Source organism: Chiloscyllium punctatum, chromosome 24 (genome assembly GCF_047496795.1).
Source record: "Chiloscyllium punctatum isolate Juve2018m chromosome 24, sChiPun1.3, whole genome shotgun sequence".
In the NCBI taxonomy this organism is placed as follows: domain Eukaryota; kingdom Metazoa; phylum Chordata; class Chondrichthyes; order Orectolobiformes; family Hemiscylliidae; genus Chiloscyllium; species Chiloscyllium punctatum.
In genome coordinates this window covers 49,861,075-49,886,404 of record NC_092762.1, presented here as the reverse complement: position 1 = coordinate 49,886,404, position 25,330 = coordinate 49,861,075, and the positions used below count along the sequence as shown (strand labels likewise).

Below are 25,330 nucleotides of genomic sequence, written 5' to 3'. Positions count from 1 at the left end.
ACAGCTTCGCTTCACTTGGAGGTCGCCACTGATGATGTTACCTAGCCAGGTAATGAAACGTCTGGATATCAAACCTACAGCTCAGCGAGCAAACCTACACCCTAAACCTCAACCTGAGCTACAAACCTTCGCAAACCTTGCATTGATAGTCATCACCATATAAATATTACCCTATCCTCTGCTAACGTGACCGTGTACATGTGCCTTGAAACAACTACTTGATTACTTAATATAAGCAATCAAAAAAATGTGGAAGGGTCAAATTAGATACCAGATAGACAGTAGAACTACTTGGTTAAAACTGGTGAGCAAAGACAGCCAAATACACTAATTTTGAGATGTCAATATGATCTTTGGTTGCTAATTGTTTTCACAAGGCCATCTCATGGTATACATGATGCACAATGTTAGAAGACACAAGATTTCTTATTGCTTAAACTCCAAGATTAAGATACCAATTTTACCAAATAGTTTGTACAGTTCTCCTGATAATAAATTAAAATTGTAGTGCAATGTAAAAACATCACATTGCTCTTAGAATAACTTTCAACTGCTGGAGAGAAGGTACAAAGTAGTAGGAACCCAGTGAACACTTTATTCTAAGCCAACATTGGCCATTTCCAAGCTAGGAGGAGGAGACTGAAGGGAGTTTCTGCAATAAACGCAAACACTGCATCAGAATCACTGCAGACCTGTTTTCATTGCCAGATGGAGATTCCCTTCAAATTATTATGGACTCTTGGAATCACCTAACTCAGAGGTTCAGGTGTCTACTTCAGGAACACTTTCTACTAAATATAAAATAACTGGAACTAAATACTTATTACACAGTAAGGATCTATAGAACAAATGACTCAGAGGCACTGTAATCTGGCATCTCCATTTGAACTTCCCCTCATTCCCCAGTCACCAAGATCTAGCAACACTGATATTATTAATGAAGATTCACCTTTAGTGCAGAGGGGACTGCAGTAAAACAATTCTCATTTAAATGACTTCTTATCCTATGCAACAGGGAATACAAAAGGACAACAATTAGACTGTGCAGCAAAATGAATTAGTCCTAATGTAGTTATAAATGTGAAGTGACTGAAGTCAGGCATTGTCCAATATTCTTCAAATTCTGTCAGAGTTTCAGATCAAAAGTGGTTAAGGCATTGATCACGATCAGTGAGGCTTTACACCATGTTCAAGGCAGAACCAAGTAAAGTTCCTACAAAGCTCAAACAAAATTCAATCCATGCATTGAAATTGCTAGGAAGAACATAATTTTTAAAATGCTTTATTAAGCACCAAAGGAAACTATGGACAAATTACCATGGTGCATTAGTTTGTGCGAAAAGAACATTGCATGGTTGATCTAAGTCATTTTAACTTCTTTACCATAAAACTCTAAAGGGATAAGCACATTTTCAACCAGCAATAGAGTGGATTCATATACAAAAGACATATCCAAACTTTGGAAGTTAGAAATGCTGATGGCATTTCTCTGAAATATAAAGTCACACTAAAGAACAGGCAGAAAGAATTGCTGTAAAATCAGTGTAAACCAGTTTTGCAATATGAAATATTGATGAAACCATGACTGAAAACACGACATTGATTGAAATAAAGCATCTGCTACTGCAGTCAGATTTATGCTTGCTTGCCTCAGTTAAATAAATGCTGCCATTTAAATGCTCAAGTTGAAGAAGAAAACAATTTGTAAATCGAGGAAGCAATATTCTACATGGCAACTAAGATTTAGCAATTCCTTTGGTGATTGGGAATCAGTGAAATGATCATACGATATGGACTTAATTCCTAATTAAAATTCAGCATTTTTTTCACTGTTTGCTGTACTTAAACTACACAGACTAATAATAGCAGAGGAAAACACCAATGTGTTTAAAAGAATATTTACGGTCAGAGGTGTTATGGTTAATCATAAGCATACATTCCATAACCAATAAAATCTGTTTTGAGCCACTGGTAATTATTGTGGCATTAGTGCAAATATGATCAATTGATAAAGTCATGCACTGACGTTTCACTCCACCAATTTGGTCTTACAGTGAAGCTCACGTTGACCAATAGTAAATCTTAAGAACATTTAGAAATGCTTTCTATTTTAAACCCTCGAGTTGAATGGTTTTAGGCAAGTCAAGGCTGTCATGCGATACACAACTTGTTTTTAAAATCTTTTTTAAAAAAAGAATACTACTTGGCTTTGGAAACCATGTGATAAAACAAATCAAGAGTTCAGTCAGACTCATCTTTTAAAACAGAATCAAACATAATTTAATATTGGTGAGAAAATAAATTAAGTACAAAAATGTTTAATAACTTAAATAGCCTTCTGGCTTTGTAGCAAACTAAAATAAAGCAACAGTATATAAACATTTACATCCACCAACTGTCAGTACACATTAAGCCCAGGCACATCTACCTTGCCAAGAACTATATCTTGTACTGCATTAATGAAAAATAATTCCTACTAGCTGCCATGCAATACTTAACTCTTCAAAAAAAAAGCAACATACAACTTTTAAATTCATTACACCCATCCCTTCATTGTGGCTAGATCTCAAAACTGATGACTGATTTCTCTGTTATTCCAGACAATCTTTAATCTCCGCACTGAACCATATTTTCCAATCCTTGGAATATTAGATTCTCCATGTTTCTTGGAGTTTCGCCTAAATCACTCAATTTTTCAGTACGTGTGGTGCTGAATATTCAAGTTAGCATCATTATTAAATGGAAGGTACTTTAACTTGTAGTGGCGGTCATGTCATGTCTCATGTTATGTACATTAGGGCAATTTGTTATGCAATGTCCTAAACTGCTTATACTGTCCATCTCAGCTTTTTTTTCCAAACTTTACCAAGGAACAGGAAATTCAGTGTGAACATTTGTTCCATTTCAAAGTGTTAAGAAGATTCAAAGTAATCCTTTCTTACTTTAGCCTTATTTATATGACAGTCTTTCAGGCTAGTTTGTAACATGGCTCAAGTATAGGGAAAACTTGAAAAACAATGCAAATTGACATTTGCATCCATTGGGTCTAAAATACTTGCAGCCAAATTAGAAACTGTCTCAACTATACATGTATCTGAATCAGCCTATTAACAGAACAATTCAACTCCCATATGCTTCCTCGTCCTATTGCACATGCCAATATATGCATCAGAACTTGTGATATAGTCCCACACACTATGTACTGTTTAAGGCAAAGCACAAAATTAATGTGGTTAATTTAAACTAGACCAATACATTCAGAATTCAAGGAGAAACTTAAAGGACTTGATGTTTACTTTTACATTGTCAATGTATTGTTCAGTTATCTCCATCATACCTTTCATTAAAAAAATTAGAGCACTCAATCTTCTGCTTTTACAGGAAAACTATGTTAGTTGCTTATAAGCATAGTTTCAATCTAAAACTACAAATAATAGTACAACTCAAAAACTAAATCAGTGGACTATCATACACATTTTTACAGAAGTTTGGCAGTTAACTAAAATTTATATATTGACAAGTTTCACTTTCTGAATTCTGGTGCTTAAGTTGAAAAAAAAATGCACCTCTCCAACAAATCCTAAAATACCCTCTTATCCAATTAGTTACATTACACTGTGTCTCCATAATTCTTCAGTGTCAACAATTTGATAAAAACAGTAGTAAAGCAGAACAATAAGCAGACCGTAAAAATATACATTCCCAATTGAAATAACTGCCATACGTTTCAGGAATTTAAAGGTCTGGTAGAATGTAATTACAAATCAGCTTTGCCGAGCCATCATTTCACATGGTTGGACAACAGTTAAAGGGGAATACAGATATTCAAATTTGTTATAGAGCTACTCTTTTAAAGTGCTATTCATTTCCTCTATGTATAAAAAACGTTTCATATTTATGTGGTCCTTCATGCTAAATGCAGTTCAAAATTAAATCAAACTAAATTGGGCACCTACTGCAACTATTATAAAGCAATTCATACTTGTTGGAGATACAAGTAACATATAAAGATAGATTGCTGTAGCATTCATACTTTGTACCTTAAATCTGAATTCAAGTAGTTGTGCATAGACAAACTACACACAGCAATAAAAAGGCCTTGAATTAAAAAAAAATCAGCATTTCTGTGACTCTCAGTATTGGCTTCAAGTGCATGAAGTCTACTACAGTTTACTACAACATTAAGCAGAGATATCCATTAATACCCAAACAAGCATATTTCAGGTAACAGAACCCAGGTGTAACATCAAATCTGAAAGTATTCTGCAGATGACACTACAGGTGAATATATTTAACTTTTAGTCACAGTAATACTTAAAGTACAAAATTAAATAAAATGAGGCAACCAAAATAAATGAAAGGCCCAGCGCTGCAGCCAATCTTATAAGTTGATTAGGAAACTGCATACTTCACCTCTTAGCACATCTCTGACTTGCCATGTTGTTTCTTAAGATGGTGCTAATAACTAATCCTTGGTCCCATTTCCATTCTTAATGTTATTTAAGATGACACATGAAGCCTTTACTGTTCTCTTTTTGGAGGTTATTTTTTCATATTACACAGCTCTGCTAGCACTGCTTCCATTTCAGCTAATGTATGCTTTTGATATCCACTGGTCCTGTCTCCATTGTACCTGCTTAGTTTGGAATGCAGAGTCTAACATGTACTGGCCTTGTTCTTTTCAAAAATCTTGCAAAGAATACAGACAGACTAATATCTAAGTATTTTATCTTAGGATCAGGGAAAATGACTTTGTCCAAACAATCTCTTTCTGTCCCCCTTTTGCAAGTCCCCAAATTAATAGCCTTTCAATTATCGTGACTTTTGTTTTTATACAACAGCCTTAGAATAGCAACTCTTGATAAGTAAAGTTTGTTCAGTGCTGAGTGGGACAATGACCACAGACTATTAGAAAGGTCACCTTTGCAAGTGTTTAATGGACACCTATATAGGGAGGTAAAAACCAACAACACGTAATCCTTTTGAGTAGTGGAAATAAACGCGTATGCTCTTCCTTGTATGTTTTCACTCAAATTATGTCAAACTTCATGGAATAAATATATTCACTAGTTAAGATGGAGCAAGAATTATAAAAAGTAACATTTATTGTAAAATAAGGTTACTCTTAATATAAATTCCTTTACTCAAAATGCTAAAGAATGCAAGTTCCCAAATGACTGGTTAAATTCTTCAGGAGTAATAAAGATAATTCACATTACTTTCCAGTGATGAGCACTGAGCAACATTTAACTGCTCTAAAAAAAAAGCTACTGGGTCAGAAACAACCCCTTTTTTGAGAGTTTTCTGTTTCTTCTGCCCTGAAGATGAAGCCTTGCTGTTGTGATGCTTTTTGTCCTCCAGTAGCTTGCTTATGGAGTATTTATAACAACTTCAATGGTAGGGTAAAAGGGAAAGTAAAATTCAGAAGAGAGATCATTGGAGCCAAAAAACATTCTAACTTCTTTCAGCATCACTTCCAGCAGGGACTTTTGCATTAGGATCGTAAATGGCTACAGTGACTAATTTCCCCAAAACCAAGACCACTGAAGCTAACTGTAACGCAACCATTTGACTCAGACCAGCTAGCTTAGCACAGATCAGAATTAAATTCAGTGGCCATCCCTACTTTTTTGTCTTTGCTACTCACTAGATAAACTCACTGAGCTCTTCATGGTCGCTTCCTAAAACGTAAAGGAGTTACATAATTATACTTCCTAAACTTGCTAAAAGTAAATAACATAAGCTAGTCTAAGCCCTGAATAAAATACGGAAGGTAGAAAATGATCCCACATTGGATGTACTGCAGATGCAATTAAACTTGAAAGATTTTGTCCATGATGTTTAAATTGCAATAGATAATATCAAAATTGCTACATGCCAGACAAAATTTTCTACTTGACTTGCTTCTTTCCCCAATTAAAATAATGACAGTGGAAACAGGCTTACTTCCATAACCTTAAGCCTGCAGCGAACTAAAAAGAAAATCGTGCTATTTGCATGTCAAATAGAAATTGAGATTTGCAGAGATTTAGCTTGTCCTTTCCTAAAAAAAATTGACGTACGTCACAGAAGTCAACAAATAGTTTTTAAATATATTTTTGAAAAACATAAGCAATCGCAACATGACAAACAACATTCTGTTTTTGATGTGATAAGAGGGAGATTCTGCTAAGGGGTGAAAAAATCGAAGGAAGCACATGCATTTGCAGTAATCAGCCTAATTCAGAAAGACTGAAGTCCTGGAAAATGCATCTGATTGTGTAATCCAAAATTCCTCAGCTCTGGTACAGTTATTTTATATCCCATTACAAACTAAGCAAGAATCATAAGAGATCCAGTGGTTTGAAACTAGGAAACTAGCTACCTGACAAAGGAGCAATGCTCTGAAAGCTTGTACTTTCAAATAAACCTGTTGGACTATAGCCTGGCGTTGTGTGATTTTTAACTTCAAAACTAGATTGCCAGAGTTTCCATCAAACAGCCTGGTTAGCACTATGCAAATCTCGTACTCCAAGTGGTATAATTCAGCTGTTCCTAACCAACCTTTATGATTACACTTCAATTGATTAACATTTTAAAGGCTGAGCTCAAGCGTTAGAACATAAAATTATTCATGCCAAAGTAGAATTGCAGGGGAAAATAAACAGTGGGGCTTCGGCAGTTGCAATGGCCATTGAATGACTGCAAAGTAGAAAACTGACTGGAAAAATCAGATCGCTTCAAAATATATTTACAGCTCTATCTTAGGAATGAATAAAAGGACAAAGCAATTCGGTGAGAACCAATGAAGAAAGGAACCATTTAAATTTCCTTTTTAAAAACAGTCCAAAATATTTCAGACACCACTCTTCTTCTGACAATGTCTCTAAAAATAACAGCCCATCATCTCTCCTGGCCTAAGTATTGCAGTTGAAAATAAAATTCATACTGGAATTATGCTAAATTGTTCGATGGTACTGGTAGTGGGATAGCAAATGACAGCAGGAGTCAGATGGTTGGAATAATAAAAAGACAAATAAATATATGGTTAGGAATTTGTTTTGAAGTACTGAGTAATTAAGCTGAAGAAAAGCACTGAAAATCTTAGTTTAGGTAAAAGATGTATAAATGGGAGATGGGGAAGGGAAGGGAAGGGAGAAGAACATGGTATTAAATGCAACCATTTTGTTGATAAACTAATCTCATCTGCACAGTTGTCCAGCCTTCACAAGAACTGTTAAGAACTCAAGCACTGATGGATGGTATTTTAAAATTAAAAATATCGAAAACATTCTAAACTGAACAGAAATCCTTTACAGCTACACTTAAATTATCTATCACAGAATAAAGAAGTACCATTATAAACAATTATTTGGAATTTCAGAATAATCAATTAGGATAGTAAGAAATTAGAAGTTCTGACACTGATATCCCTGCAATTCAGGAATTAATGGGAATTGCAAACAAAATTATAATCGTGATTTGTAAATTTTTAAAATTAAGGCAACTAATCTGTTGTGAATCGCTAGAAGGAAATGCAACTCTGGTTCATCAAATTAATTGGCTTTTTGCTTAAAATTAAGAAAATAATTGTGTGTCCTTTTGGGATAAAGTTTCCCAATTTCCCACCAGAAAAAAGAAATTGTGGGCACAAAAAAATACAATGTATGCAACTAGCTGCAGCACGGTCTGATATTTGTTCACTATAATGAGTTTTCAGTTTGTATTTTGGAAAAAGTGCAGAGTTGGTATTATACACAATGTGCAAGCTAACATGGTATTAGTCAAAATTCAATTTGTATCAACTAGATGTTGTGCTGTAAATATGTGGACAGCAAGAACAAATTATGGATTAAGATCAGCACAACTTGAATCCAGTTGTACAGTATTCTGAAGTGTAGATGGGAGAATGAAAAGCAATGGTCATGATGTGCGCCAAAGCAGTAACTGCACGTTACTCTTTAGTTTGAAAAATACACTATCAGTCCTCAAGTCACAAAATTAGTTTTGTTGATCTTTCAGTTATGTGTAGAATTACTGTCTCATTACTACAGACAAATTGGCCTAGAAATGGGCTTAAAAAATTCAGATATCACAAGTTTTCTCCATTCAGTCACCCAAAATACCAAAACAACTTTTGTCACATGTATTTGTGGCAAAGAGGTATATTGCTGAGTACTACAAAGTCTGAGCAAAAATCAATTTTCATACACACTAAACCTGATTTTAGCAAAAAATCTCAAACAAATACACATGCCATCAACCAGATTATCTTTTCATAACAGGGTTTCCTTACATACAAGTTCTGAGTGGTTGCATAACAGAAGGAATTTAGGTAGTGGAATAAGGAAATCAGGTTATAAATGAACAATTATCTCTGAACAAAATTTAAGAAGTCAGACTGTCATTAAAAAATTTACTCACTCTCTCACACACATATTCCAACTGTTTTTATCCTCCTCTAGCAGACTATTCCTAATTGTTTCAGGTATAAATTATATCTCAAATATAACTTACTGTGTGGAAAACTTCTATTTTCTACTGTCATGTAATTGGCATTTAAGAAAATTTGGAAATATCTACTTTTTTTTCCTTTCTGAAGTAAGACTAAATGAGATCTAGCACTGGAAACTTAATGAGTTGGACAAAGTTAGAAGAAAAAGGACTTCATCTAAGAAATGCAAACCTTAGATCAGTCTCGACTAAATTTGGCAACTACGCTCAACTCTCAAAACCTGCAATTAGCTTTCCTACACCTTTTAAAAAATTAAAATGTGTTCATTTTTTTATAAAACAACTATGTTTTTCTCAAAGTTCTTCCTCCAGGTGTTTTGAGTACTGGGAATTTGGGAACTAAAAAGAGGTTGACTAACATTCACTTGCCTTGACCGTTCACTTACTGAAATGTTCCAAAAATATTCAAAAATCATATTTTGATGTTCAACATATCAGTGTGTATGGCACAAAGGTAAACAAGTCTAAAGCAATGGTATAAATTGGTGTCTGCTCCCTTTGCTATATACATTTGAAACTATGTTTGACTGCGCAATTACCATGGGTTGAAGTAGCTTAGTTTCTCCAACCATTATTCGCAACCATGTGCTAAACATATGCAATACAACTTCACATTCCTTTTTGCAACCTGTCTTCATTCAAACAGGACCAGTGGATTTGTGTCTGCATTAAATTCTGACAAAGATTTAAAAGTCAGCTACAGCTAACTGTCTACCGAAGGTTCAAGTCTGGTTAATTTATTTAAAAGCTCATCAGTTGGCATACAAAACTTTCCACTCAAAATCCCCTGCTAGCACGCCTGTAAAAAGTTTGTTTATAAAAATAGATGCTCTGTGAAGCCCACTTCAGCAAAAGGTGTAAAACTCTTTGGTAGGGTACCTAAAGATCAGGTGCCTGTCTGCACACTGGCCCCTCAATCCCTACCCTTAATTGTAAAACAAAATTTTGAAGCGCTAAACAGCAAATTAATTTTAAAACAGAAAAATAACAAAAACTAAACAAAATTGGAGCAAAACAAAACAAATTTAATGATCATAAATGCAAAAGTAAAATCAATAGTCAAACAAAACAAAGGAAACAAAATGAAAAGAAATTATATAACAGAACATTAACTAATTTCAAAGGCAGTTGTAAAAACTTTTAGATTAGTCTTCTTTAAATCTATTTTAACAAAGCTTTGTGTTGACAGCTAACCTGTGTGAGAAAAACATTTAAGTACTTTCTATTCTGACGTATTATCCCAACTTAGCATGTCAATTATGCAAAAAACAAAAAAAAACTTTTTTTTAAAAAAAGAAATGGAGTTCACTAAGTGGGGTGCAACAAACTTACAAATGTTCAAAGGTTTAAACCTCCAAGATAATATTACAAGCAGAATAATTCTACACTACACTTTCCAACCAAAACGTTCCTTTCACCCAAAGATTTGGCAAATGTTCTAGTAAACCTGCTCAATTTTTGTACTGACACTAGAAATCTCATTAATATGATTCACTGGTCTACTCATGTCAGGAATTAAAATTGAACTGCTTTGCATCTACCTCCACATGTCATGATAAGAAAGGGACAGAAGGTGCCATTTTTACTTATCTACAGAAAACTTATTACAGCTATGGCTCTGAGGTCTGGATGAACTTAATATGCAACATATTAATCTTACAGGGACAATCAGCATTTTAATTCAAAAAGTATTAATGCATTAAACCTATGCTAGCAAGTAGCGCATTTATGAAATTGCTTTTCCAATGCAAGCAGGAATCAACCAAGAGCTGGTTATTAGTCAACTGATAATGGGATGAATATTGCAACTTAAAGAGATATTATTTTAAATTCATAGAACTACAATATAGTTCAGCATTTTACCCTCCTTTTTTGGGTGCTCAGGAAGAAAGGAGGGGAACATGGAAGGAAATGTATCAAACATTTGAACATTTCATATTAGTTGCATCCCAGATTACTAATATAAAAAAATCCTTTTCACTTATTCTTCTAGAATGGTAGACAAAACACTTCTGTCACAACAATAAGAGTTGCTTTACACTAGTGGACTTATTTACCTTTCAGCAGTGTATTTCTAATCAAATGCTTACAAATGAGCACAAGCTTTAAATTACACCTTGTGTGACTTGCTGGTTTTAAAGGAGACCTGGAGAACTTTGTCTCCGAGGCGATAGCCATTCAGGCTAGCAATGGCCATGGCAGCCTCTTCATAGTTTGTCATGGTTACAAAGCCAAACCCTTTGCATTTGTTGGTGTTGAAATCACGTATAACTTTGACATTAGTCACGGCTCCGAATGGGCCAAACATCTGCCACAGGATTCCCTCATCTGCGTCTTGGCCCAGGTTGTAGATGAAGATGCACCAGCCAGATGGATTGTGACCACCAACGTTCACACCTGACAAACTACTCATATTGTCAACACTCATCGGCGAAAACCTAACAAACAAACAAAAAAAAATTAACTTTTAAGTCAAAAGCTTCAAAAGGGACAAAACAAATGAAAATTAGTAAAAGAATTTGCATACCCTGGCTTGCTAAAAACAAAAAGGGTAATAAAAATTTCAATACAGGGAATTGGGAAGACTACTGGCATTAAGCTTTGATTTAAGCAGTGTTGGTCCACCTAGACAAACACAGGAATTAACAGGTCACCCACAGCACAAATCCTTCATTTAAGAGCATTTTATGGTACTGCAAATCCTAGACTGTGTTCCAACACAACTCTATCAAGGGTTTTTAAAAAGAACGTAGCCAAACAATACCAAACAACACTAAATCCTTTTGTATTAGATAAACAAAATAGACTGAAAACTATTCTTGGTTATGTAAAAAAGACCCTTTGGGACAAAGGAGCTACTTTATTAATGCAAACACAAAGGCCTGATTTATAAACTTGGCTTTCCTGGAATGAAAACTAGTGAATCACCAAACGTAAAAGCATTCAAACTTCTACTGAATACCAGCTAAAAACTGAAATCACAAAATATTGGTAAACGTGCCTAACACTAATCCTGAGAGATTTCTTTACAAAGACAACACCTGAACAAACCCATTGTAACTAGGTAGATTTGATGCAAAAAAAGGCTGACAATTGTCTTGTCAAACATATCTACGAAGAAAACATTTTCAGATGTCATATGCAAATCAAAAAAACTGCATAAAATTTGGAATATGTAGTACATCTATATTATAGGAAGGTGGCTAGATCACTAAATTTCCTTTTGTCACTTATTAGTGCAGTCCTGAACTATCAGTCTTGCAGCATTGCTGCAGATTAGTAAGTACACATTTCTCAACAACTATTTTCACCCACCTGATTTTATTTAGCAAGCACAAATCCTTAAAGCTAAGCAATATAATTTCATGTGTAGAGTTTAAAGTCTACAACTTAGCCTGTAAAGGGGGATACTTTCAATAAGGTGCACTGTCTTTTATGTCCATTCAAACATACATAAAGGCAGAGGCCTCACCTTGAGAGGTAGACTGCACATGGACCTTGCCAATATTAAGCCTGTTTAGCAAGGATCACTCCTACCATAGTAGTTCAAAGCCTGCCATTCAATAGATGAGGTTTGCCACAAGGAATTTGTAAATCCCATCCAGTCAGAAATGAAGCATTGTAATTATTTGACGAACGTCCCCACATAAAGGATAAAGCAAAATACATCATTAAGTGTCTGCTTGATATTTTTAATTCCTCCCTGGGAGTTTAAATCTTTATGCCAGTTCTGTAAGCAAATCCTTTGCTCTCAAAGTCCTTCCTCAGATACAGCTAGTAGTGAGAAGGAATGTTATTGGCATTTGGAAAATTTACTTAGCATTATGCAAAATGACTGTTAGAAAGCCAGTGAATTCAAGGATTGTGGTCCAATAATTCCTCCTCAACACTGCACAAAAGCTATTTTCGGTCTCTCATCTTCTCTTAGATACAGCACTTTCATTGAGTCTCAGATGTGATAGAAATGATGTTGTCACCTCACCTTTTCCCCATGGCAGCCGAGACAAGCAAACCAAACAGATAAAAATGAGAAAAATAAAGGGGAAAATGGAGAGGAAATACAGACAAGGTGTGGGTTCAAAACTCCAAAGACCATAATATATACTGGGTGATGCCATGTGTTGAATGATGATTCCACCTATATCAGAACGGACAGAATGGTTTTAATTGTTTGTACATCATTTAATAGTTGTGAAGAATGGATCTAGCCTACTCCCTCAAACATTTGGATACCCATCCCTTTCTGATCATGCCCATTCTGTTTCCAGCATTCATTTTTAAAATGAGCAATGAGCTAATGACAAATTCATTTATAATATGAACAGAAATTTAATAAATTATTTAAGTTAATCAGTGTCCAAATTTATGTTATTTCAGCAAAGGTTAATTAGTGACTAGCCAATATATCAGTTCTAAAGTTTGGTATTACATTCCAAAGAGTCCATGATTCATTTGAACAGGGAAAGAATGGCAAAACAGTGCCTCTGCCCAGAAGTCCAGGAGGATTAAAGTTATTTTTCTGGCACTAAATGAATCACCATATGAAGCAACCTTGAAGTAAAGATGGTTGAAATCCATAATAGGTCAAGCAGTCCTTCATGTTACTTCCTGCCTTCGTCCCATCAATGCATAAGAGTAATTCAGAATTAGCACATATGGGCGACAGAACACACCTGAATCTCTGTGCCTGATGGTGCAATGGTCCTGGAAAGCGCCTTGCTGGTGAATGGTACAGCTGTGCCAACAAGGATGCATTTGTTTTCTGATTGGGATTCGCTGCAAGTTTTACTGTAATAGGTTCGACAGCGCCAGGTGGTTTGTGCCCATTCAGGTTGTTGATAGCTTCATCTGCTTCAGATTTCCTGTCAAAGCGAATAAAAGCCACTCCCCTGGACATACCTGAAAACACATGAGAATTACTAAACTACTTTCCTACTGAGAAGAGAACAACTGAAAAAAATCGTATTGTGTGCTCCCAATCCATTTGAGACCGATAATTAAAATGTAGCCTGTTGATTTGTTCCAATATCGTTTAAGTTACATTCTTTAATGCTTCCCTCAGATACGTAGTCATAGTTATCTCCAGCACGGGATGGGAAATAAATAGCAAAGAGAATAAAAATAAGGTTTTCAAATATGTAACTCAGTATTTATAGATGACCGCGAGGTTGACGCTACTGAATAACGTTTGAATGTTTAACACTAGAAATTATACTAAACATGAAGGAAATGGACCCGCACTTGGAAGAAACTGTGGAAGCAGTTGAACCACTCCTGGACAAGAGAGATAAGGGAAGGAAAATAGGCAGGGGTGCATGTTCCCTGAGATTTTTAACACTCAGAATTAAGCAAGTTTTTAAAAGATGTACATTAGACTAGATTAGTTGAGGTCCACTTTTCTGTTGACATTAAAGCCTTAGAATTACAAATGTAATTTCTAGAAATACTTACATATAGAATTGGAGCACAGAAGAGGCCCTTTAGATCACTGAGTCTGCACAGACCAAAGCTATTTTAAATCTACACTAGTCCCACTTTCCAACATGTGGCCCATACCCTTGAATGTTATGATATTCCAAGTGCTCATCTAAATGCTTTTTAAGAGGTTGTGAGGTTTCCTGCCTCAACTATCCTCCCAGGCAGTTAATTCCAGATTCTCACCACCCTCTGGGTAAACTAATTCCCTGCCTTTCATATTAAAATCATATCCCATTGTTATTCATCCCTCAACAAAGGGGAACAGCTGCTTTCTATCCACCCTGCCCATGCCTCAACAATATTGATAATTAATAAAACAAAAATGCTCCCCACCTGTGACTTGGTCAACGAGAACACGAGACGTGATGATTCGACCATAACGTCCAAAAAGTTGCTCCAAATCCTTTTGAGTCATCGTCTTTGGCAGACCACTTACATACAGGTTTGCATCCTTAATGCTGTCCGAGCTCGGCCGGGCATACGAAACCTTTCAAATAACATCACTCTTTAAAATAATTTCAGGTTAATTGCTGCAAGCACTTTTCTAAAATATGATATTGGATATGTTGAAGTGTGAAGGACAGATTTTAACCTAAAATTAGACTGTATCTGAACAGCCCAGTTTCAACTGCAAAATATTAAGTTATAATGGAAAATGTTGGAAATAACTTGAAGGCATAGTGAGAAAGGACATTTGTTTCTTTGTACATCATGAGGTCCCAATGAAAACACTGACAACTAGAAACTTAATTTATTAATTTAATTGACAATATTAACATAGTACTCGGAGTATTTCCTTTTGAAGCACATATCCGTGGCTAATTTCAGTTATAATTAGTTATTTTTGAGTGTACACAGTATACTCTTTTCTCTTTTCTCCTTAAATTTGATATTGGGGTTCAAATGTTGAATCAGATGACAGGATGGCCGACAAAGTGTACAAATATAAAATCAGCAATGACAGCATTTAGAATCATTGAATCCCTACAGTGTAAAACAGGTTATTCAGCGCATCAAATCAACACCACCCTTCAAAGAGCATCCTACCCAGAACCAAGCCCCTACCAATCCCAAAACCCTGAAATTCTGACGGCTAATCTGACTAACCTGCACTTCTTTGGACTGTGGGAAGAAACCAGAACACCCAGAGGAAACCCACGCAGTAATGGGACAACGTGCAAACCCCACACAGATAGTCACCTGAAGGTGGAATTGAACTCTGTATCATGAAGTTGTGAGGCAACAGTGCTAACCACTGAACCACAGTGCCGTTTTTAGTTTTTCCTCCAATTTCAAAGGAAGACCTCACCTTCAGTCATAAGCTCAAATGCATTACTGGAGACAGCCTCTTTGCTGGATCTCTAGGCTTCAATACTTACTAAAAGCTTCAATTTATAAACTATTATTGCCACGAGATTTAATCTTGTGGCATAAAGGAGGAAACAGAGTGGTGGTAGAGGGTTGCTTTTCAGACAAATTGTGTGTTGCAAGAATTGGTGCTGGCTCCTCTGCTTTTTATGTATATAAATGATTTGGATGTGAACAAAGGAGGAATGGTTAGTAAATTTGCAGACAACAGCAAAATTGGTGGTGTAGTAAATAGTGAAGAATACATTGGGATCTTGATCAGATGGGCCGGAGAGTTGCAGACAGAGTGTAATTTAGATAAAACGTGACATGTTGCACTATGATAAGGCAACTCAACCCAGGACACTTAATGGTAGGACCCTGGGCATACTGCCAAACAAAGAGATCAAGGGACGCAGGTTCATAGTTCCTTGGAGGTGGGCTCACAGGCTTACAGGGTAGTAAACAAGGAATTTTGTATGATTCCCTTTATTGATCAGTGCATTGAGTATCGGAGTTGGGATGTCATGTTGCGGCTATACTGGATATTGTTAGGCCACTTTAGGAATACAGAATGCAATACTACTCTCTCTCCTAATAGTAAGGATGTTATAAATCTTCAAAGGGTTCAGAAAATATTTGCAAGGATTTTGCTAGTGTTGGAGGGTATTAGCTATAGGGAGAGGCTGCAGCTATTTTTCTGTGCAGGGTTGGAAGCTGAGAGGTTCAAAATGTGTATAGGGTATGAGCAGATCAGGAAAGAGTTAAGTTTTAATGTTTTGTGAAACAAAAGATTCAACTAGCATGACTGAGATCAGATAAGAATTGCAGTGAACAATGAGATGCTGGAGGCAAGGTAGTGGGTTAACAAGGTGGAAAAAGCATTCATTATGTAAAGCCATTTAACAAGATGAAGAAGCATTTAGTATGTAAAGTCAGTTAACAAGGTAAAAAGCATTCATTATGTGAAGCCAGATATTCAATGCTTAATGCCAGATGGCTTAATCATTACCGTTGGTACTCGCTGATTGCAATGGTCACCTAATCAATGTGTTTGCTGCCTTTTCTAGATGCCCTTCCCGGTTCGTGACAATATTTCATTAAGAAACTGCTGTTCAAGAGACTGAGAACTCATGCCTCTGTGCACATGGGTGATCGTTCTCTATCCCTTCAGGGCCCAGAATAAAGATGAAGGAGGTACAACTATCCTGCCTGAGTGTTTTGCTTCGACTGAGGCAGGAACAGGACAACAGGGTGACCTTAGAGAGGTTATAAAATCATGAAGGGCATGGAAAGGCTGAATAGCTAAGGTCTTTTTCTTAGAGTAGGGGAATACAACATTATTAGGGTTTAAGTTTAGGATGAGAGGGGAAAGATATAAAAGGCAATGTCTTCATGCAAAGGGTGATGCACATATGGAATAAGGTGCCAGAGGAAGTGGAGGTACAATTACAACATTTAGAAGGCATCTGATGGGTACAACAATAGGAATGGTTTAGAGGGATCTGGGCAAAATGATGGCAAATGGGACAAGATTAATTTAGGATATCTAGTCAACATTTTCGACTTGGACTAAAGGGTCTACTTCCAAGTTGTACATCTCTCTGACTATGACTCAGTGGTGATATTTTGTGCAACATATTGATAACCAAATATTTGAGCACCATGACCAATCAGTTAATGAACATTATCCAGCATAGAATTGAACAAAAATAGGTACAATGTTTGACTAATATATTGATCTCAGTGAGGGCAGCAGTAGTTTGCCACTACTAGCTTCGCTTCTGGGCTACAGAAAAGGACAAAACACACACTGAACAGCATAAATGAACAATGCTTTTTTGGAGAGGTCAGGGGGAGGGGTGGGGGGCTAGTGTAAGAAAATATTAAACACTGACATACTATGACACATTCACTAAGTTCTGGTTGCAGGAATCTTACCTTTATTGTTTTTGATTGCAGCCTTAAACCATTAAGTGTATTAATAGCTCGTTCTGCATCTTTGGCAGCCACATAATTCACAAACCCATATCCGAGGCTGTGACCTATTGAAAAGTGAGCATTTAGTCAGCAACATTGTAGCTCATCTCCCTGGTATGAAAATCTATTATTTTATTATATGCTATTTCAAATTTAAACAAAAATGTGCACCTAAAGTTTGTTAGCTATATCAAGCAAAAGTATCTGCTTATATAAATAGGTACTGAAATAAAGTACTGTTAGTTACGTAATTTCTGAAGCCCACTCATCCCACGTTGTATGTTATTATCAAAGCATACTCTGCAGAAGACCCCAATCTAAAACTCCAGCCCCAATTTAATTTCAACTAACAACTGAGCAACATGAGAGATATATTAACAGAATGAGTCTTTCACATACTGCCAGAGTACTGAGGATCAAATAGCTGAAAGACAAAACACCACCTGCTCCCTCTAAATTCACTATGCAAATTTTTATCTTGCCAACATGTTCAGCATATAAATTGCACTGCAATATGAACCAGTAATATATATTTAACAGTGCTTGCTGCACCAGATTAAGAAAAGTATGATTAGTAGTTAATCAACTTAACATTAAAAAAAACTGCAGAATACACTCAGTTAGGAGAAAAGTACTGATATACAGTTTACTCATCGCACATTTATTAGAAAGAAGTTGGTTCTTGCATAAAAATCGAAAATGTCATGTTATCTTGAAATTTAAAATATTCAATTATTGCAACTAATATTTCACTAACTATTCTCTCATGATATTAACACCATAACTAAAAATCCTTACAGTTTTAATTCTAAATTAGGTATATTGCATAAACATTTACCGGCATTGCTAAATATATAGATATTCCGTTTCTATTTCAGATTTTTCACTATTTGTAGAATCGTGCTTTTTAAAAACGTACATGCAGGAGCCAAGTTTTATTCTGAATCTTGTTTCCATTAGTTTCTATTAATGAATTGAATACTATTTTCCCTTAGCCATCAAGATCCCATTTTACACTTCATATGTGCAGCTCACAGCAACCTTTGAGGAGGGCTGGATGAATACTTGGCCTGCTCTTGTCTAAATAAGATGTGAAAAAGGATTGAGGCTCGTTATATCTGGTAGGCAGTCTACAGTCACAACAAAGGAACAGTGACTACTGAAAAAGAGAATTAACAACCCCACAGAAAGGACGACTTGTCATCTTGATTTGGGAGCAAATTTAAACAGAAGACAACTGTCTGGGAAGTACAAAAAAAATCAAACAAGCACACTTTACATACTGCTGGGATTAAGCAAATTGCCCTTTATAAAATCATCATTTTAACTTAGAAATTTACTCCGAAATAGCATACGTTTGATCACAGAACACCAATAAATCAAGGAAATCACAAAAAGAAAAAAAAAAAGAGTGAAACAGGTGTGGTACTCTGACCTCACGTCAAAAAGCTGGATGGATCCAAAGCACTGATTGCTCTGACACGGAGCACAACTCTTCTCCTCTATCTTATCTTATCCCCAACCACACTCCAAGCTTTGGGCAGATCTATCCAGAAGTAGTAACTAAAGTTTACACCAGCTGTTTTCCTATAAACCCCTCTGTTCTTTCCTCTTCCAATGGCCAAGCAATCCACCAGATGTCTCCTGATGGTCAAAAGTGAAGAACGGTCAAACAGATTATCCTGTATCAAAGATTTTTGCCATTATTGCCTTGGCTTTATACACCTCAAAATTAGTGTAGAACAGATTAAAATTAATCTTTCTCAGTACTAAGATTTCTTCAAGTTTGCACTGTTCCATTTAGTTAGCAACACCATAAACAGCAAATATTTATACATAGATATTTACAGTGAAACTATTGCTATGGTTTTAAAAAAGGCAAATCCACATTCAATTCAACAACATAGGATTGATTTTCAATCACCAAGCGTACTGGTCTTAATAAAATAAAAGTTTAAAATTTAAATTAATTTAGCAATACGCGAGAACTTTTTATGTTCAAAATATAAAAGGTGTTCAATGACTTTTTTTTTGCTTGGAAGGGGAACATGGTAAAGTTAGGATTAAAACATTCATTGGTTTTGAAATGTCTTCCAATTGAAAACAGGAGGACAAGATCAAGCAGTTTTCGATAAGTTATTGCTTAACCAGGCAATGTGGGACATCACAGTACATCCAGTAACTTTAAGTCCACCAAGAAAGTCATGGAGAGAAAGAGTGTAGAAAGCAAGGGAACAGGCGAGAGGGAACAAAGTATTCTGGCGTTTTCTGCAACCTCAGGACAAAAGGAGTCAGTTAGGTATTCTACTGATTTTCAAACCGTGTCACTATAAGTAGATAATCTAGGATTAGAGTTGACAGTCCCTTCTTCCCCATTCAGAGCACAGAACACAAGCACTGGGACAATGGTACTGTACCTTCCTCTGAACTAAGAGGCCCTGGTTCAAAATCCACCTGCTCCACAGGTGTGTAATACATCATCTTAACAGGTTTATTAAAAATATCAGGAAAACTAGAACCAGATTGGATTCCTGGAGGCGCAAACAGAAGGTCCTCTGTGGGTCCTCAAAAACACAAATTCCAGTTTCAATCAATTCAATTCACTTCAAATGGCATCAAGAAATAGTGGAATGACAATGGATTCTGCAAAGGCTATAGGTCCTGACAATATTGCACGAATAGTACTGGAGACTTGTGCAACAGAATTATCTGGGTTCCTAGCCACGTTGTCCCAGTACTGTTACAAACTGAAATTTATCTGACAATGAAAATTTGCTCATGTATATCCTGTGCACAAAAAGCTGGATAACTCCAAATGGATCAATCACCACCCTATCAGTCTACTCTTGATTATTAGCAAAATGATGGATGAGGTCATAAGAACATAAGAAATAGGATCAAGAGTAGGTCATTTGGACCATCAACAGGATCATGGCTGATCTCACATTCTGCATATTCACTTTCCTGCATTTTCCCTATAATTCTTTATTCCTTGACTTATCAAGAACTTATCTATCCCAGCCTTAAACATACACAAGGACTCTACCCCTACAGTTCTCTATGGCAAAGAGATCTGAAGACACACAACCCTCTCAGAGAAAATTTCATCACAGTCTTAAGTTGGCACTTCTTTATTCTGAGACTATGCTCCCGGTCCTAAATTCTCTTATGATGGGAAGCATCTTCTCATAATTTACCCTGTCAAGCCCGTTTAGAATCCTATATATTTCAACGAGATCACCTCTCGTTCTTCTAAACTCCAGTGAGTACAATCCCAACCTATTTAACCTAAGCTCATAAGACAATCCCTTCATACTAGGGATCATCCACACAAACGTTCTCTGAACTATCCCTAATAAAATGATGTCTTTCCTTAAATAAGGGGATCAAAATTGCTCATTGTACTGCAGCTATGATCTCACCCGCATACTGTTCAGTTGCAGTAAGACCTCCATACTCTTATACTCCAACTCCCTTGAAATGAGACCAACATTCCATTAGTCTTAGTGATTACCTGCTGCGTACGTGCGTGTGCACGTGCGTGGTTGTTCCTTGAACCTGGGCCTCCTGACAGAGGCAGGGACAGTACCAGTGCACAACAGGGGCCCTCAGTTCCTCAGGGTATGATCCAAAGCCCAAACCATCTTCAGCTGCTTGGATGACCTTACTCCATTGTAAAGGTCAGAAGTGAGGATGGTTGCTGTTGATTGCATAATGTTCAGCACCATTTCCGACTTTTCAGATACTGAAGCAGCCTGTGCACATCACCAGAAAGAAGTTTTATGATTACTAAATCTTCCACTGTCAAAATTCTATTTTAACCACTGGCCAGCATCTGGAATGGACCAAACTAATAAATATCATGGCTGCAAGAGTGGATCAGAGGCTAGGAATTCTGTCGTGAGTAACTCTCAGTGTTTCCCCAATACCTGTCTGTTGTTAAGACAGACAGACAGCTGAAGCAAATCAAGCTTTCTTTTTCTGTAACCACAGCACAGTAAAATCTAAACCTCCAAAACTGTCAAAATTAACCTCAATGGTTCCTAACCAGGCTTTTTAAATAATCACAGACTCCACGAATAATCAAATCTAGGCTCTGATTTGTAGCTTAAACAAAATACTTAGCAATTTTCCAAAAACAAAGTAACTTTTACAATGCAAAATTAAACAAAATAATCAAATTGATGTTTTCCTTAAAACTCAAGAACCTTTGTTTTCAGCCTCATTCAAGCAAAAGACAGACAGGCAAACACAGTTAAGGGACATATAAAAGAAAGTAACAAAACTGGCCAGATTATTCAAGTGGTACAGGTAGTTCTGTGATAACACACATTTCGGCAGTGTTCTTTGGCTATATTGTCACAGATGAAGTAGGGAACTATACTTTTGAGAATGCTTACCTCTATTTACGATCACACAATTCCAGTAGGATTGGTTAGCGCACTTGTTCTGCGTATGTGCTGTCAGTGGCAAAATCTCTGCGCATGCCCAATGTTGGCGCCAGTCTTTTTGCCACACTGCGCATGTGCCGCAGTCAGAGCAGCTTTCTGAGTGGTACCGTGCAGCTTTCTTAATATTAAAAATGTACTGTGTTAAGTTTACTTTAGTTTCGTTAATAAATACGATTTCAACCTTCATTCAGGCTGTGTTATACTTGTGTTTTAGACATTTGGGTCATTTTTGAGTGATCGTGATATTTTTTGCTGTCTGCCCCGAACCCTACTTTTCCCATCGGCCCCATTATTTCTATTATGTGATTTTCTATGAGCAAGGTTGCATGGAATGCAACTAATGTTACAGGAGAACTACCTGTACAGATAGTTCTGGGATAACACACGCTTCGGCAGCACAACTTGGCTGTAACGTTGCTGAACTAGTAGGGAACTCTATTTTGGAGAACGCTTACCTCCGTTGGAAATAACGCAATTCCAGCAGGAATCAGTTCATGCACTTCATTCTGCGCATGCGCCGGGATGTCTACACATACACTAGTGTCTGTGCCGTTCTGCGCATGTGCGATGTCAGCGCCGGTGCTCATGTCGTTCTGCACATGTGCGGTTGTCAGCGGCCGACGGAGCAGCTTTCTTATATTTTCTAAATTACAGTGTTAAATTTACTTTTGTTTCGTTAATAAAAGTGACTTCAACCTTCATACAGGCTGTAGCATACTTTTGTATTAGACTTTTGGGTCATTTTTGCCTGATTGTGAGGTGATAGTTTTTGCTGGTCTGCCCCAACCCCACTTTTCCCATAGGCCCCATTATTTCTGTTAAGCGATTTTCTATTAAGCCAGGTTTTGCTGGAATGTAACCAGGGCGTTATAGGAGAACTACCTGTATTCATGATGGATTATTCACAGGCATGAATGATTGACATACTCAGAAAATCAGGACCTTTTCATCTCACTCAGAGCAAATCAGTAATGGTTACAACACAGTTTCTATGTTTTGAACTTCCAATAGCTGATAACAGGAGAATGGTCAGTGAGCATTCAAATCAGCAGTTGCAGCAACAGCCAAACCCCTTCCTTCAGAAAATACAGTCCAAAACTCCGGCCTCTATCAGACTGACTTTCTTCCCACAAACAAGATTCCAGTTGTTATTCATCATCTGCAAAATACTGAAGCTAAGGCTTCTCTTGGACTTGCTGGAACCAAGTCCCAGGTTAATGGCCAATATCTGGTATCGGTTTAAACATACTGCTCCACCCAGTGTTGAAGCATCTGAGGAAACCTTTTGATTAAGAACCAACCTGCAGTTTATTTTCAGTCCTGACCTTATGATAAAATAAAACAAAAGGTAATGAAAAATCAGCAAGCGTTCGAACATCATCAATAACGGGGCACAAGTCAAGAGTGTGAGAGTAGACTCTCCACTTGCCTGGATGAGTGCAGCAACAACAGCTCTACGAGTTTGCCATCATTCTGGAACATAGCAATCTGTCTGATTGGCATCCCATCCACCATCTTGAACATTGGCTCTCTTCACTACTGATGCACAGTGGCACCATGTGCACCAAAAGATGGACTCAGTAACTCATTAATGATCCTTCCAAACTACAACTTCTACCATCCAGAAGGATAAGGACAGCAGGTGCATGAGAACACCACCAGATGCAAGTTCCTCTCCAAGTCTCACAACATCCTGACTAGGAACCATATTGGTGTTCCTTCATAATCACTGGGTCAAAATCCTGCAACTCTGTATCTAATAGTAATGTGGTTGTTCACAAGGATTGATGTGGCGCAAGAAGGGAATTCATCATCACTTTCTCCAGGGAAGTCCTAGACTGACAAACACTGGCCTTTCCAGCAATCCCCATATTTGCTTCAATGAATCTTAACTTAAAGGTAATTCAATCTAAAACAAAGATGTAATCTACCTATCCGAATGGACTGTATCATCAATATGATGTATTTACTAACTGAACAAACCAGAAGAACATCTCTATAAATAGTTTAACTGTGAAAGTTTTTTTTACAGGCATGAAAACATAAGATAGCTGTTAGAATAAAGTGTTGGAAAGTAACATGTTGTGTAAGAAGACATCAATATACCTTTGCTGGTAACTACTTGCGCACCTCAGTATCCATTTTGCAGCCTAATGCTTCATACTGGGATGAAGCTACTGCATCTACTGAAAAAGAAGAATGGATCAACACCATACACCTCTAAGACACCACTGATAGAAGCTGTCAGTTCCTTCTTACCAGCAAAGAGGGATCTGAACAGATTCTTCACTGGAGCTGCATTTAAAAATTGTGGATTGTAGAAAATTGCACGATTGAGCCAAAATTATGATCCTTTTCTTCTTCCTGTAGAATATTTATCCTATTGAAGTTTCATCTGTAGTGCTAATTTCTCATTTGTTTAAATAAAATGAATATAATAGCAATGGGGGGGGGGGGGGGGAGAAAGAGGAGAGAGAGAAGAAAAGGAAGCAAAGATAAGTGATCTCATTCACAGTGAGCTCACTTGCAGTACTATCATGGGGATGGAAGAGAAATGTAAATTACTTCAAATGTAAAATATGTTTCCCTTTCCCAATGCTAGGAGATCAAACTTAGGACCCAGGTACATATTAAACAACTGAAAATTAAGATTATCCTCAATGAATCAAAATTGTTCAACAAGATGATGGATGGAATTAGTGTGGCTGTAGAAAAACAAGGTATTAATTTCAACATGTTAAAAATAGTCGATTGCCTTTAATGATCAACAGATTAAGCACAAGTGATTCTTCTAACATTCATGTTTATACACCCTTTAAATGTAGCAGCACAAACAGTTACACAGATTCAGTACCAAATATTTTCACTTTTAAAATTACCATTCTACCCTTAGGTAGAAACAATGTTTATTTTCATTTGTGTTTGGTACAATTGGAAAAGTGGAGCTTAATGCACTTACTTTGCGGTTACTAATTCCTGTATTTATGAACATCCCAAATTCCATTCATCTGAGGTGAGAGTGACTACCTTTGACTGAATATGACAAGAAGCCCTTCCAAAACAAGAGTCAATGGATCTCAGGATAAAACTCTCTACTGCTTGGAGTCATATCTGGCACAAAAATGGTTATGGTTGATAAAGGGCAGTTACCTCAGCTCAAGTTCCTCAGGACAGAGTATCCTTGACTCAACCTATTCAGCTGTGTCAATGATCAGAGTCGGGCAATTTGCTGATGATTGCACAACGTTCAGCAAAATTCACAACTCCTCAGTTGCTGAACCAGTTGATACTCAAATGCAGAAAGATCTGCATAACTTCCGAGCTTGATAAGTGGCAACTGAACGACTCCACCCAAGTGCCAGGCAATGACTATCACCAGAGAATCTAACTACTGCCCCATGACATTTAAAGGCATTACCATCACTGAACTCCCCACTAACAACATCCTGGGGTTACCATTGAGCAGAAACTGAACTGCACTAGCCATACAAATGTTACAAGCACAGATCAGATGTGGGAAACCTTCAGTGAATAACTCACCTGTTCCTCAAAGCCATATATAAAACACAAGTCAGGACTTA

At 36.8% G+C, this 25,330-nt stretch overlaps 1 protein-coding gene across 2 annotated transcripts in view; it reads right to left on the bottom strand.

Moving 5' to 3' along the window:
• Nucleotides 1-2,256: 2,256 nt before the first annotated feature.
• Nucleotides 2,257-25,330, bottom strand: part of LOC140494531 (ELAV-like protein 1) — a 40,160-nt gene continuing 17,086 nt past the window's right edge. For both annotated transcript variants that reach the window (XM_072593803.1, XM_072593804.1), the window contains 4 exons: nucleotides 17,260-17,363; nucleotides 14,305-14,458; nucleotides 13,167-13,392; nucleotides 2,257-10,931 (listed from right to left, as the gene is read on the bottom strand). In XM_072593803.1, coding sequence (XP_072449904.1) covers nucleotides 10,604-10,931; nucleotides 13,167-13,392; nucleotides 14,305-14,458; nucleotides 17,260-17,363 — 812 coding nt within the window. In that variant the 3' untranslated portion in view covers nucleotides 2,257-10,603. The remainder of the gene's footprint in view (nucleotides 10,932-13,166; nucleotides 13,393-14,304; nucleotides 14,459-17,259; nucleotides 17,364-25,330) is intronic.